General features: G+C 34.4%; 2 protein-coding genes across 3 annotated transcripts in view; both read right to left on the reverse strand.

The window, feature by feature from the left end:
* Window positions 1-6,778, reverse strand: part of trim33 (tripartite motif containing 33) — a 34,422-nt gene extending 27,644 nt beyond the window's left edge. The window contains exon 1 of one of the 2 annotated variants that reach the window (XM_055167698.2): window positions 6,177-6,778. In XM_055167698.2, coding sequence (XP_055023673.2) covers window positions 6,177-6,711 — 535 coding nt within the window. In that variant the 5' untranslated portion in view covers window positions 6,712-6,778. The remainder of the gene's footprint in view (window positions 1-6,176) is intronic. The other variant, XM_055167697.2, reaches the window with a different exon arrangement.
* A 4,831-nt stretch (window positions 6,779-11,609) lies between these two features.
* On the reverse strand, window positions 11,610-16,046 carry bcas2 (BCAS2 pre-mRNA processing factor). The gene is made up of 7 exons (XM_073868171.1): window positions 15,885-16,046; window positions 15,552-15,644; window positions 15,399-15,469; window positions 13,016-13,180; window positions 12,721-12,768; window positions 12,215-12,295; window positions 11,610-12,110 (listed from the first exon to the last, which is right to left on the reverse strand). Exons 1-7 carry the CDS (start codon window positions 15,975-15,977, stop codon window positions 11,984-11,986), a joined length of 678 nt encoding a protein of 225 aa, XP_073724272.1. The 5' UTR covers window positions 15,978-16,046; the 3' UTR covers window positions 11,610-11,983.
* Window positions 16,047-16,502: the final 456 nt, after the last annotated feature.

Below are 16,502 nucleotides of genomic sequence, written 5' to 3' on the forward strand. Positions count from 1 at the left end.
ACAGTTTTCCTAGTTGGGTTACTGCAATGAGTCACACTGATCAAGTATGAGTAAAGAGTACCATGAACTTTCCAAAACAAATCTATTTAAAGCAACAAAATCCCCAATAATCAAGACAAAAAAAGGACAGCGAATACAAGTTTAGTTTAAAGCTCTATTATATTGTCAGAAAAAAATCTATATTTATAATAAAACGAGTTTTAGGAACTGATATAAACATTTCATGCTGCTTTAATATCGAGATTAAAAGTAAAAAAGCACAAACAAAACACAAGCTCTCATGTTTACAAAAATAGTAAACACACTGTAAAAAAAACTTTGCCGCCCCTATATTTCCCGTTGAATCAACTCAGATTTACAAGCCATGTCAACAGAAATAAACAACTTATAAAATATACTATAGTTGAGAAAAGTCAACTTAAATGTATAAGTTATAACAACTCACCTGTAGTTATAACAACTCATCTCTAGTCAAGATAAATAATAGTAAGTTGAAATGACTTGTAAATCCGAGTTGATTCAACAAAAAATTAAGGCAGCAAAGTATTTTTTATAGTGTAAGTGAACCTTTTTACCCAAATTAAGTCATGTTTTTCTAACAGTTTGCTGTGAACAGGAGACACCCATGAATTTACATATTATGCATTAAGGCTGATTCTCGTGAAATTAGACTTACGAGGTGCCATAAAACATTCTGATAATAAAAGTAAATGCTATCAAAATAAGAAGCTACAAATAGGGCTGGGTATCGATTCAGATGTTCCAGATCGATTCGATTTCGATTCACAAGCTATAAAATCAAATCCGATTCTCCTTTCGATTCCGATTCTCCGAATAGATGTTCGATTTTTATGCTCGATTCTCGATTCGACTCAATGAATATATTTAATACAAATACTATTTATAAAAAAGAACAGTGAACATAAGTATAAATTAGAAATTAAGAGCCACAAACCTGTATATTAAACTCTTTTATTTTAGGTACACATCTCTAATTTTCCAATGCATACAATTATGTTAAATACAATACAATTTTGATGCAAGATGTCAAAGTCAAAACAATCGCATTCCTTGATCAGGTTTAAATCAGGTTCAGGATCAGGTTATTTCATTTAAAAAAAATCGATTCGTGGCCTTTGAGAATTGATTTTGAATTGACCACATAAAAAAACGATTAATCGAAAAATCTATTTTTTTGCCCAGCCCTAGTTACTTCATGTACAATTTTGCACATGATTTCAAATGACATCATACAAACCAAATTTTTTCCACATTTAAGGGGAAAATTTTCATTACCGCAACATGTCCATGACTGGATTTGGGTTCTGACATGGAAATATTTATAATAAAAAAATAAAAAATATTAAAAAGCTTCAGTGCATGTTATACTATAAACATTTACAGTAAAGAAACATGTGGTATTTGGTGATCATTGGTAAATGGAGAGACATATAAATGTGTCCAAGAAAAATTTTCTCATCCTCCGCAACAATTTTCAATCATTGTTTAAGCCCTAAATGAATTAACATTTTAAAAAAAATGGTTGGAAGGGACATAATTGACTGTGACACTCAAGATGGCTACCAGATAAGTAGTTCTTATTTTTTCTCTACAGAGAAAAGTTGAAATTTTGTTTGTCATAGTACCTAGACAACTTTTTAGTTCTCATTACCGAAACATGAGTTTGTAAATGCATATTTAATGTAACATGTTGCGGTAATGATAATTTTTGATAATGATAATCTAAAAAATTCTAATTCTATAGGAAATATTTTGTGAATCCTCTGAAAATAATGGTTATGGTAAGTTCAGACCTTAATCTTATATGTGCAAAAAAATTGGATTCAAGGGCTTTTAAAAAAAATCTGATACTGGACACCGTCTAAGTCTGGTTTTCGTGAGAATCACGCTGATGTTTTTTTATGTGACTAAAAACGCTTTCAGGTTATATGTTTTTAGGGTTGCAAAGGGGTGGAAAGTCTCCGGAAACTTTCCATGTGAACTTAATCTGGGGAATTTTGGAAAAGTCCAAATTGGAACTTAACGGGAATTTACGAGAGTTATTTGAAAATGTAGGGAAATTTATATAAACTATATCATATACAAATATAAATAAACATTTGTCATAAGCAGACATGCAAGCAAGGTAATACAAATTTTGAAGAATCCTGATACTTACGCTAACCAAGCCTGGATTTATTTGATAAAAAAAAATAATTGATTCAAGAAATGATCTGTGCATGCTGTGGGAGAAAGCAAGTAAATGCAAAGTGTGTGGCCTCAATGTCTCTTCAGTAAGCAGTGTGCTGTGTGTGCATGTGACTGAGGAATGTGCAGGGGAGAAATTCAACTGAAATTGCATTAAATCATGTTGTTTGAACTAAATTATGCTATTATTAAAATTTTAATACTACATACAGGTTCCCCGTTATAGGCAACTCTAATAATTCCCATAAAATTCCATGGAAAGTTTCAAGCCTTGAAAATTCCCAGAATTTTGCAACTCTATATGCATGTGTGTTTTATGGGAATGGGTCACGCAACCACTGCATTGTTAACACAAATTACAGAAACTTCCGAAAGGGTTTTCAGCAAATTATCATCAAATATTTTACCTATTTTAGGAAACAGCACTACACCAACATCATTTAATGGTCATCATTTGGCCATTAAAATTGGTTAATTTTTAGAAAGTACTTTATTCTAATAACGAATTGAACATGAATTGAAAAGATTACACGGAAATGGTGACTGTGTTAAACCAAGTCAAGATCACAGAGTTGGCAAAGGTCAAAATTCCAATTTTAAGTGCATGAAGCCAAATTTATCGATTGTTCGTCGTAGCCTACACATAGCCTTCCCTGCTTCCCTGAACCTTTACAACAAGCTTGTTACTGTGTTAACATGCCTGTGGACATTGCCTACTAGCAATCAGCATGCATAATTGCACGTCGATGCTAACAACGACGCAGAAGTATAAAAAGAAAACTTCTATGCAAACCTATAAATCACGCTTCAAAGCTACATATGTGTGTGCTATGCAATTTCAGTGTTGAATAGTTTATCAATTATATCCAACACACAATAATGACAAATACATGGAATCTGTATCTCAAATAAAACATTAAAGCACATAGGGCTGCACGATAAATCGCATGCGACTGTCATGCGCATCTCGTCAGTCAAGGCGATTCCTGCATAAGTAGTAAATCGCCATCACCTGCTTTTGGATGTGGGGTGGCATTTACTATGCAGTAGTTTATTGAAAAGCTAGGCAATATCCCGTTTATTTTTGCAGGCGATTCGTCTGCGAATATGAATGCAATATTGCCTAGCTTGTGTCAAACAATTGCATGCGATTTATCATGCAGCCCTAGAGTATACACTATTTATATAAAGTACCAACTAAACCTTATAATGCAAGAACTTCCACAAATAGCTCCCAATGCACTGCAGCTAGATCTCACCATTTATACTTCAGGTCTGACCTTTTCACTTTCACAGATGGTAAATACTCTGCAGTACGAGCAAGTGTTAATTCAGTTTTAACAATGCAGACATTTTTTATGAGTTTGTGATGCGTGTGCCCTTTTGGCTTTTGAACATTAGTATAACAGTACTTAAGCAAACACAAGAAATCAAACATCTTTACATACAAAATGTTTCCTTTGTCATTCATCTAAATGGATGCTAACTGCAATAACTGCCAACCCAATTGCACTTATTAAAATTTCAGCAGCTCATGTTTTGTTTCCACTGCACCAACAATGACACAAAACAGACTGCGTCTACATTACTTGACCACACTTCAACAATCCCAAGTTTGAATCCCACTGTGCTAAATCATGCATCGTAAATACAAAGAGTCTGCCACAGGGTCCTGCAAAAAGCACCGCCTCTAATCTAGCTTAGGGTCAAACAGGAGGCTCTTTACACTTGGCATTAACATGCGGTTTCATCGATCGGATCACAAGTGGACGACGTTAATGCCAGGTGTAAACGGTGTTCAAAACGTTTTGAGCTCGTCCACTTTCGACCACTTTCAACCACATTCAGAGGTAGTCGAAACCCCTTTCGATCGAAATGCTTTTTGTGATCCGATCGATGAAATCACATCTTAATACCAAGTGTAAACAGCCCCACACACAGCTTGATGGTAAAAGCACAACAAACACTGCAGAAGAGCATTCAGAAGAGATACAGGTCCTGGATTATCACCTCCATTATCCTCATGAAATAATTGGTGACTCCTACGGCACTGACACAGCACTGATTTTATGGTGCCAAAACCCCCTTTCTTACAAAATCATGACCACGTGCATTTGACAACAAAAGGATTAAGCCACAGAATTGAGAAAAAGCAAGTGTTTTAAAAAAGTTCATGCAGTAAATGGAACAACATCAGCCAAGACTTTTAACCGGTTAGAGAATCAATCATTAGTATGTAAAGGCTGGTTAATGAATGTACACAGAGAACCGTCTGCTGGTGTTGACTTTCACAGTTAAACATAAAAAATTTTTTATGTTAAAATAAAACAGATTGGAGCAATACATTTGAACATGAAAGGATGTCTGTAACGTTAAATCTCATTGGTTCTTGCTGTGGCTGCATAACGATTAATTGCAACTAATATTTTACATAATAAACGTTTTTGTTTACATCATATATGTGTGTGTGTACTGTGTATAGACGGTTTCATCGGACGCACGAGCACTGACGTGATACACGTCTGGATCCGAACTTTACTTCCGGTTTCGTTTTTTTAATGGTCTGACTATTTGCTAAATGTTTTGGTTTCCTAGGTAATCTATGTGGGTTTTTTGCTTGTTATATAAATAAACTACGTTTAAAGAACTTTGTTGTTATTTATTCTTAACGGAGTTTACCGGAATAAATCATAAAAAATGATTTAATATATTCATGCATGTGTGTGTGTGTGTGTGTGTGTGTGTGTGTGTGTGTTTATATAATTATTACACACAAACATATATGATGTAAACAAAAACCTTTATTATGTAAACGATTAGTTGCGATTAATTGTTATGCAGGTGATGAAACACGCATGACACAACCCAATGTCAAGTTGTGGTATAGTCACGAAATATCTGATTTATTTATGTTCATGAACAGTATTTTCTGCGTCATTGAGCATGATTCGTGTCCCTGATAGGGGACAACTTTCTTTTTTGTGTAATTTTATGTATTGTTTTATCCTTTTTATTTTCTATTTTTTCCCATTGTCGCTTGGGGTTAGAACGACTTTGTTACATTTCAGACATCCTAACCCAAACCCCAAGCTAAATAGTTTAAAAATTGGATGAAAAACATGTAGAAACCAATACGTAAAATGACATCCTAACCCGAACCCCAAATCTAACCCCAAGCGACAACCCTAACCCTAACCTTAACGATTTAAAATTAGAATAAAAAGGAAAAACTATACATAAAATGACAAACAAAAAAACTATTTATAAAAATGTGAAAATCGTGTCAAAGAACACAAATAAATAAAATAATATTTTGTGACTATACCACAAAATGCCTTGAGATTGAGTCTCATGACAGCAAGATGTAATCGCTTGTTATCTGCCAGTGGATCTGCTTGTTTATAATTTCAGAACCAGAAAATATCAATGATTTTTCCTCACAAACATATTGTTTTGCTTCAGAAGACATCAGAACTGATGGACAGATTACTTTTATGAAGAATGGGTGGATGGATGTGGTTTCTGGAGCTTTATCATGTTGAGCCCCCTATTAGAAGATAACCGGACAGCATTTCAATATAAAATCACCCCTTTGTGTTTTACTCGAGAAAGTTTGGGGTAAACTATTCCTTTCACTTGCTAATAAGAGCCATACTTAAAACAGCCCTGACAGCCGGGTACTTAAACACAACATATACGAATCACTGCATTTCATTTGCTATAAAATAATTATATATTTTTATGTATGGGGTCCCTCACAAAAGGCTTGTGATAGTTGGGGGTCCTTGGCATCATAACGTTTGAAAATCCTTATCTGAGCCAAATCACATTAAAGTAATTGCATTCTATAACGTTACCAACTGAGCTTCATGCAATAGTCTTCAGCATGCATGCATGGATACAGTTAGACCACATCTGAATTAATAGGCACTAAATTGAAGTACTTTAGTTCCCTATTTCCAGCTTACCGATGTGTGTGTCCTGACCGTGAGGGCCCTGCACCGGGACCGTGATCTTCCTCTCTGGCTGCGGGATGCACTTCAGGCAGAAGGAGTGCAGACAGGGCAGCAGTTTGGGTTCACAATCGCGGTTCTGGAGGCTCTGTTTACATACAGCGCACGTATCCAGCAGGTTTATCGGGGCGGCAGGCGTTGAGGAAGTAGAGGATGACGATGATGATGCTGCTGGTGCTGCTGGTGGAGGAGGCGACATCTCGGTGGTAAGAGCGGGTGACGCGCCGCTGTTTTCCGCGGCCGACGAAGGTGGCTCGCTGTTCTCAACATTTGGGGTCCCGTCTGGAGCTCCGTCGCTGGATGTCGTCGGCGCTTGGGAAACCGTCTCTTGGGATTTAACCCCGTCCCCTCCGTCCTTTGGCTCCGCATCGATTAAGACGGCTGTGTCCTGGTCCTTCGCGCCGCCATCACCGTTATCTTCTCCTCCCGAAGCCGCTACCTCCATGTTAACGGAGCTCTCCGTACTATCATGGCCTTTGTTATCCGCCATCTTTGCTCCTCTTTGAACCGCCTGACGCTCGACGCGCTCAGAATGTTCGACGACTCTGACGTCATGCCGTCGCTCTCGCGTTCGTCACAGATATTTGACTCGTTTTTCACGCACTTTCTCTAAAAAGCTCGCATGTTTTTTTAAAATATGCATACTATAGAGAGTTGTAAGCATTAGATTTATTAGTTATATTATACCAATTATTCCCACACGGTAAAAAAAAACAAAAATATATGTGCTGAAATCAAGTTTGAAATATGTTTATAAAAATGTGTGTGTGTGTGTGTGTGTGTGTGTATGTATGTATGTATGTATGTATGTATGTATGTATGTATGTGTTTATATTTATTTCACATTGGAAGAAAAACGTTGTATGTTACAAATCTGCAAACATAACAGGTTTGAAAGGGTTCAAATTAAATATATTTTCAACTGCAAAGATTCTTATAATTTAATATTTTATACATACATACATTTTATACTTATACTTTATACATTTTATACAAACTTTTATATTTTGGCCAGAAAAAAATATATTTGTTTCTGTATGGGTTGTAAAAGAAGAATTTGTTTCCCCTGAAATACATTTTGAAATATATATTATTATATGAAGGCTAAAAATAAATATATTATATATATTATATTATATATATATATATATGGGTCAAAGACGAGACGTCACCATTTTGGTGTCCGCATCAAATATAATTTACAAAAGTGATTTTACATACAAAAAACACCTATAATATGAAAGTAAAATGTCTACTTTTATGTTTCAAATAACTTTTGTGAAAATACAATGACCAAATATGAGTTTAATAATGATCCAAAGTGTAAAATCGTCATTCAGCGTAATGGTCCGGACTATGATTTTACTAATAGATTTTTAAATAAACGTATAAAATACCATGTTAAAAAAATATTTTCTTCCTTGGCATGTTCACATAAGTGTTGGCTGTTTTATATTAATAGGACTATGTGTTATTTTTTTTTCGTTAAATATTGAAACAACTAGGGGACTTTTGTCCCGAATATGCAGTTTGTCAGAGGTCATTCAGTGTAACAGGATCAGGAAACCATTTTGAAATTAAATAAACAAACAATAGTCATCAAGCAGTCTGTGACATCATCAAAAGGCCCCCTGAAGACCATGTGGTGATTTAGCAAGGTAAGTTTATTGCTCTTAAATATTTGATAATTTCACCTTTTCATAGTGTGGTATCTTGAGTTACAAAAACGACTGTCATTCAGTGAAATGCCAAAAAACACTTTTATTGTTATATTTTTTGAAAAATAAGTAGATGTTGTGAATAATGATGATAAACCTTTCTGGTCAAGTTCACTGTTTGATGTAGGTATCTAGTTGTTAACTTCTAATATTAGCTTAAGTAAAAGTTTCGTCATTCAGGGTAATGTTTTGTCATTCGGTGTAATGCAAATTGTATGTTACACCACAGTGTCATCCATTACACTGAATGACAGTGTCACTGTTTAGATAACATTTTTATCATTTTATTTCTATTTCAGATAAATGAGGGATGTTTAGCACAAAAAATATATCAAACTTTATCAATATTAATGTTTTAATGTATTTTTGTCGTTTTGGTACTGATTTCTTTTAGATGCCCACAAACAAAGAGAAAGTTTCTAGGCACTGGCAGAAAGTTATGTAAAAATAATAGGGCTGGGTTTAAAAAGATAGATTTCTCGATTTTAATCAATTCTAATTTTGAAGAAACAATAGTGATTTGTAAATCCCAATAATCAATCTTTCAGTCTATGCTGTTTTCAGATGATGTTAATCAATATCAAATTGATTTGAAATTGAATCAAATCGTGAAATTTGTGTCCAAGCCTAGCCCTACAGAATAATAGTTTACTGCTGTTTTTAGATAGAGACTCCACCCTACCTATACCACAAGTTAAAGGGATAGTTCACCCAAAAAGGAAAATTTGGTCATTATTCACTCACTCTCATGTTTGTAAAAACCTGTATGATTTTTTTTTGTTCTGATAAACACAAAGGAAGATATTTTGAGTAATGTTTGTAACCAAACCGTTCGTGGACCCCATTTACTTCCATAGTATTATTTTTAGTATCATAGTATGGGGTCCACGAGAGGTTTGGTTGCAAGCATTTCTCAAAATATCTTCCTTCCATTTATGCGGGTTTGAAACAACACGAGAGTGAGTGAATGATGACAGAATTTTCATTTTTGGTTGAACTATCCCTTTAAGGAGAGGCCACTGAGGGGATTCTCCGCCCATAATACAAATCCTGATAACATGTCATTTATGTTGCCAAACAGAAAGTATTTTTAATTAATAACACGTTTTATAGATCTGTGTCAATAATTTTATGTCAATAATTACATGGAATCTGTATTTCAGCAACCAGAGAAGAAAGCAAGCTGCCTTGGCTGCAAATCCTGATCACCCGTCAATCAGGAATTTATCAGATGCTGCAGCTGAGAAGAGGCGAAAGTAATGGCGGGAAAATCAAAGAAAACACAGGGCAGAAGCTAAACGTATAAGGGCAGATCTGGATCTTATTATACAGTATTACCACCTGTTCAGTTCATTTTTACGAATATGATATGCATTATGGAATAAAAATGATTATTAATTTCAGCATCTACTTCTGTGATTTGTTAAGGAATAAAATGATACAGAATAAAATTCAAAACATTGCAATAATGGAAACAATGACACTATTTTTGTCAAAAATGTCATTCAGTGTAACAAACCATGGTCATTCGGTGTAACACATATATTTATGTAGAAATGAAACAATATACTTATTCTGAGCTGTACTTATTAAAATATGTATAATAATGTGTGATCCTTCAAAAATTTTATTTGATTTGAATTGATTTTCACTTCCTTACAAAAACTTCTTGCTGACAAATGGGTAAAACCTAATGGTTTAAAGGATATTGGCGATGTAAAATGCTTTAAAATGACAAATAGTTAGTATTTGATGTCTGCACTGTGATCTATAAATAGAGTCTTTTAATGTGTCATCAAATAATAGTTTTTCTAAAAATGTCTGATAATATTTTTTTGCATAAAAATATTGTTACACTGAATGACATTTTAGTTGGTGTTTTCTGTACAATTCCAGTAAAAATGTATGGTAGTAATTATTTTTTGCTCAGAAAAACATATAGTTAAACAGGACATACGTATTCTAATGTATGTGAAAAAGACAAAATTTAAAGCTCCTTTACACTTTTATTTTTTTTATGCTTTAAACCCCCTTTTCGTCTTTGACCCATATATATATATATATATATATATATATATATATATATATATATATATATATATATATATATATATATATATATATATATATATATATATTAATTTAGCTTTACTTACAACAAATTGTATTTACCATTTTTTAAACATATTTTTGCCATATGGGTTAGATCACATTACAGCAATATTAATATTTGTATTTTTTTATTTATAGAATTGATCACACTTTAGTTTTTGTATATCTTTGTTTCATTTCATGTTTTTTACTGTTATACATTTTGCATATCAATAAAATGACGTCACAATAAAAAGCAAATAACACACAAACTTGTGTCAAAATAACATTGAATGGGGAGTTTGACAAAAGCACACAAACCTATCAAACCTATCCTACTAAACATTATTTAACCAAATTCAAAAAAGATATAGATGAAAGTTGTAGCTTTTGCAAGCAAAATCCAGAGCCAGCTGTTCATTTATTTTGGCACTGTCTTTATGTTTCTCTTTTCTGCCAAAATGTACTTAATTTTATTGTTCTAAATGTTGAAGAACATTTTACTTTACAGTGGAAAGATGTTCTTTTATTTTTTGTAATCTCCAATGATAAACAAACCCACACTTATTTTAATCATTTTTTACTTTAATGGCAAAATTTCACATTCAAAAGTGTAAATTGTCAGGAAAAAAACATTTATAACATTTAAAATGAAGTAAAAAGTTACATTGAATCATACGGAGCCTCTAGGGGGACATGGATCAAAAATTAAATAAAGTTTAGTTTCGCGTACGCACGTGAAACTAAACTTTTTTTAAAAATCTGCACATGGTTTCGCGTGAGCACATGAAAGTTTCACATGAGAAAAACAAAAATCTATTCGTATTTTACAAGCATGTAGCCTACACTCTTTTAAGTATTCTCATAATATTGTTTATACCCCTTAGCATTTAAAATGTTATTTGAACTGTCTCCTTATATTGCATTTACATTCATTGTTTTCTTGTATTTTCTTCTAAAAAAGCACGCCAACAAGTCAGCAACATAAAAAAGGGACGCTGACCTTGCTGCTTTAAAAATTAAAGAAAATGCATTTTTAGTAAAACCAATAATCATCCATCTGAAATCTGTTTGTAATCTATATATTAATTAATTCACAGATTGGCAGTGTTGGAAATTGCAGAAATTCACTGGGGGACTATAGTTAGTGTGTGTGTGTGTGTGTGTGGGGGGGGGGTATTTTAGATGACTTCTTAGATGGGTTTAAAATAACATTAACTTAACACAGTAAATGTGTTCTCATGTTAAAGAAAAAAATGTAGCGTGAAAATGATATCTAGTATATGAATATTTTAAATAAGAGGAAAAATCTTTAATGAAACTGATACATCAGTGATACAGTGTCTCTGTGACTGTGAAGTGTCATGTGACAAGCTAAATGATGCATTATAAAAGTTGCAATAAAAAAAACTCATGGCAGAGACATTTTTAAATGCTATTAAGTTTAAATCTAATTCATTTTCATATCCTCCATTTCAAAAATCACTTCCAGAACTCTGTGCCCCCACGTTCCCCCCATTAACAGCCCTGTATATAAGTTGGTGTGATTAACATATTGTAGACAATAAACTGAACAAGATAAAACAATTTCAGCCTTTTATTTTGCATCTTAAAAAAAAATATTACAAATTGAGTCGAACTTTAGTATTATTGTACATTGGATAATCAAACATAAGACACAAAAATATCCAAACACAAAACCATAACAAATGACAAAAGAGCTTTTTTTAGTCAAAGTAATGTCCAGAGATTTAGTTTAGTCTTGGTGCACAATCATGATCTCTACACCAGCATTTCAACTGTTATCAGTACAATACTATAGTCTGTTTCCATGTAAAAAAAACAACCACTTTCTTTTCACAGGACAAAATGATCATTTACCAAAAAAACACTTTGTTCCATATACACAAAAGTCTGCACAGTTTAAAGATGGTGTTGAAATTATTTTATTAATTAAAAGTCCTGCCGTATATTCTCTTTGTTCTCGTCACCCTGTTGCTGTTTCGTCAGCGCAACTTCATTCTCCAGCTGTACGATGGCTCGCTCGATCTCGTAGTTTTTACTGACCAGAGACACCCAGCTGCACAACAAAGCAAAAACCGTCAGTTGTTTCAAGTCAACTGACTGAATTAATCTTTACTCAAGAAGACTTTTATATACAAATTCAAAGAATGCCATACTGACTTTGACTCAAGTTCCCGAAGTTTGGCTCCTCCAGCAAGCTGATCATTTTTGCGCAGCCAGTTCAGATCCTGGATTTCTTTCCTTGAATAAGAGAAAAATGTAAGTCAATCAAAATTACCGCATTGTAATTAATTTCAAAACCAAATAATAAGCAACACAATCTGCCCTTAAGATGCAGACTGGTTGTAAAAATGATCTCAAAGTGCAGGTGTATTAAGGAGCCCTATCATGATAAAAATAAAAACATCGGTTAGTAAGATCAGACAAATTTAGTGAGTACTGATCGAGTCATTTAATTCGATGAATTCATTTAAATGCACACAATGTGATCCAAGCACACGTTGTAAGAGTAAATGCATGCTGACACAGTGAGAACATGCAAGCTCCACACGGACCCAGTTGAGGCACAAACATTTAGGAGAGTTTGTATTTTTTATTTAGTACTGGTACTGCGATCTAATAGTACCAGGTGTAAACAGGGCATTAGTTGCACACAGGTTACTCACCTGACCTTCTGCAGTTCCTTCTGTGCATTTTCAATCATTAAGGCCAAGTTACTGGTTCAAAGAGAAGACAATCATTTATCAGCATACAATCCAAATTTCATTTTATATTAACCTTTTACCATCACTTATAAACCTAGTAACCAAGATAATAAACCAGCAAAACTCAGTGTATTTAAAGTTCACTTGTCCAGTATAATGAATCGATAATTACAGATTTAGTTTTAATATTAATGAATGGTCAAAGGTCTCACACTTGCCGGGTAAATGTTCAATAGTTTGACTCAAATCTGTTCACTTATCATTAAACACTTTCCATGCATTGGTCCCATACTGTGCCATCAGTTCAAGATTCTCAATACGCACTGCCTGGTGCTCAAGCTGGGCCATAGAGTTATTAACACTTTCCTGCCATGCGGTGATGTCATTCTTCTGCCCAGAAGATGGAGCTGGAAGCTCGTACCTTTAAAAGCACACACAAACATAAGGGATAAAAAAGTACAGAGGGAGCGAAGCACAAACTGACATGGGGTTAATTGAAACACGGCTACTTTAAATATGAGCCGAGCAATCTGTGCTTTTAGTTTTTTTTTCTTACTGTCAGAAGATCTCCTGCGAATTTCTGAAAAAGTTTTGATGTGTTTTTGGTTAAGATATTGAACAAAGAGTGTTTGAGGCATAGAAGTAAATTTCTTTATCTTATGGGTTTTTTTCTGAGTTGGATGTGTAATAGGGCTGTGTAAAAATACCGATACAGCTAACTATTGTGATACATTTTTCCGCGATAGTGTATCGATATTTCAATCTCTACTATCGTTGTTTTTTTTTACAAATTCAAATCCCTCTGTGAGCGTTTAACAACCTCCTCCGCCGCCGCTGCAGTTGTCTCTGTCCAGTTGTCTGTCATATATGACCATTCGGCCAGAAGTTAGCGGGAGTGAGAAAATGGCATAAAAATTTAAAACGCCTGAAGCTTTTAAAGCCGACGTGTGGAAGCACTTTGGCTTTAAGAAAAAAGTTTTAAAAAATCAGCTCTTTTTTACATGTTTGATTAAAAAAAAAGAAAGTATCGCAATGTATCGCAAAACGCAGCATATTGTATCGTATCATGATACATTGTATCATGCAACATGTATCGTGAAGCCCTTTCCAATACCCAGCCCTAGTGTGCAAGTCATCAAATCCAACCTTATATTATTTTAATCACAGTCTTGTTACCCAAAACATAACATTTTGAAACATGTCAGCAAATCCTAGTAACTGATAGCTGGGATTAAAAACATGTTTACACAGCGGGGTTAGTTGTAATACAATGTTATAAGTAAGCCACAGATATAAAATGATAATGAAAACAATGTAAATACTATTCATTAAAATGATAACTGTTAATACAATATCAGGGGAAATAACTCACTATTAGGATTTTTTTGTCTTAAATCTATTTCTATTCATTGCTGCATAATACGCGCATGGTTAGATGAAGGATGATGAAAGGATGAATGTGTGGATATCTATCTATTATAGGCAGATATAGAAACAATATCCACCTTTAGTATATAGACAGAATTTGATTGAATTATTTGTGTTTAAACTAAAGCAGGTGTTACAACAAACCCTCTGTTTGTTACAATGAACCCCACCTATAGGGGTAACGTTTGCACTCCTGTCACTTTTGGTGTATTAAGATAACGGTAGATCACACAAACAAACTTTAAGTGTTCATTTGTAGCCGAGATGCGCGTGTTGATTGTGTAACAAAATGATAAAACGAACTTAAAGTCAAAAAGCGTTAGGTTCTGCCCTGCTCTCCCTTCCATAGATAGTCTCAGCCTCAGACGTCGCGGCCACAGACTGTTGGCTAAACGTCTGATGTTTTTCGTACACTTTTCTGGAAACCCTGTGAGAATGTCAAAGTCGTCTTTGATTGGTTGAAATAAACCGGATTTCCAGGAGACGCGAGTGTCGTGATTAGTTTCGGTCCCTGGAAAACAAAGTTCTGACGTTCCATTGAGGAAGAGAATCAGTCGTGTTCACGTGGATAATAATGACCAGTTATCATAATCAGCTAAACATTGGATTTTCAAAAATATGTTTGCAGCATAGACTCTCTAAAAGATGTCCAAGAGTTTTGCTTGAGGCAGTTAGTGGAGTTTAAAAGTTTGGTTCTCCTGAATTGCTTGTATGTGTTAAAAAGTGAAGAGATATGCTTCAAACAGACGTTTAACGGGAGCGTCTCATTGGTGTGGCTGATGATGAATTGCACAACGTTGTACTATGTTGAGTAATGTTGTTTATTTAGATGCTAATCGGTTGCGGCTGGTTATTTCAATAACTGACTTGTTGCCAGCCGGCTCGTTATTGTGGGGAGTCGTTATTGGTTGTTTGACATGTCGGTCAAACAGCTCGTGGGCGTGCTTTGTCCAGAAAAAGCAGCGAAAAACACCAGACCTTCAGTATTGAAGGCCTAGCTACGCGAGACTACTCCATAGATAAATACAAAATTGCATATGAAGTCAAAACCAAAAACAAGTCCTTGTGAATGCCAAATGAACAATATTTATTTTTTTGGCAAACTTTAAACCTACAGCAAAGTATTTTCACTTCCTGTAAACTAGTTCAAGTTACATTAATTGCATTCAAGTAAGGATCTCTAATACAAGTTTCGACCAATAATACTTTACCTCTTCATACTAAGCAGCTCCATTGGTTGACGAGCAGCAAGTCTCTCAAACTCATTCCTCATGATCTCAGTCTAACGAAAACACAAGATGCAAAAATATTATAGTGTGAACAAAGCTTGTGGCAAATTTGTGGCAGACAGTCAAGTTTTGTACCTCAAAAGCTGAAAAATCTGGGGTGGGCAGGTAACTCAGATAATTCTTGGTTGGTCTGTATCGCCTTGTTTCTTCCTCCACCAACGCAGCTGCCTGAAAGTCATTAAAACCGAGATAAAAACAAATCTTGTATAAATACACCATTGTATACACAACACTATTAGATTCATAATAAATAAGAACAGATATAAGAGCAGTACATCTGTTTTATTTATAGTGGATGAAGACAACACTAATATCGGTTAGGTGTCCTGCTGGACAGCAATTCAGATCATCATTATTTGTCGTTTAAAATAAACTGATCGTAATAAAACACATATGCTGTTTACTTACGGCTTCTCTGATCCCTGGAGCATCATAACCCTGGTCGAAATACGGCAGGGCATCAACAAACACATCACCGGCCACAGATGACGGTCCTGCCATCCTTTACTTTCACAAACAAACGCGCACGCTGCCGCTTCCGCTCCTTCTCGCGAGATTTCATTGACTGACGCGGGAACGCCAGCGCCCTCTTGTGTGGTGGAGGAATTGGCCGTCGGTCATGGTCACACTTTTAATATTACTAGATTACTATTTTACCAACTTTAAAAAATAATATAAACAGTACGGTTACAATCCAACAAACATATACTTTTACTGTTTGTATCACTAATGTACATATTATAAAAAACAATGAAACACTGGTTTTCTCCACAACGGTCTTCTTTATGTCTCTATTGTTTGTTCTACACTGGAAAAAATACTTTCTTACTTTAGTATTTTGGTCTTGTTTTCAGTACAAAAATAAAAAAATTCTTAAATTAAAATATTAATTAAAATTGTTTACTATAATTCTGTGCAACTGGAACCTGTTGTACACAAATGTGGACAATTACACTGCTTCATGTTCAAAGAAAAATATTTGGTTATATTTACTGGTTTTTCCTAACCCCAAAATAGCTGGAAGAA

The sequence above is a fragment of the Misgurnus anguillicaudatus genome, chromosome 5 (genome assembly GCF_027580225.2).
Source record: "Misgurnus anguillicaudatus chromosome 5, ASM2758022v2, whole genome shotgun sequence".
In the NCBI taxonomy this organism is placed as follows: Eukaryota; Metazoa; Chordata; class Actinopteri; order Cypriniformes; family Cobitidae; genus Misgurnus; species Misgurnus anguillicaudatus.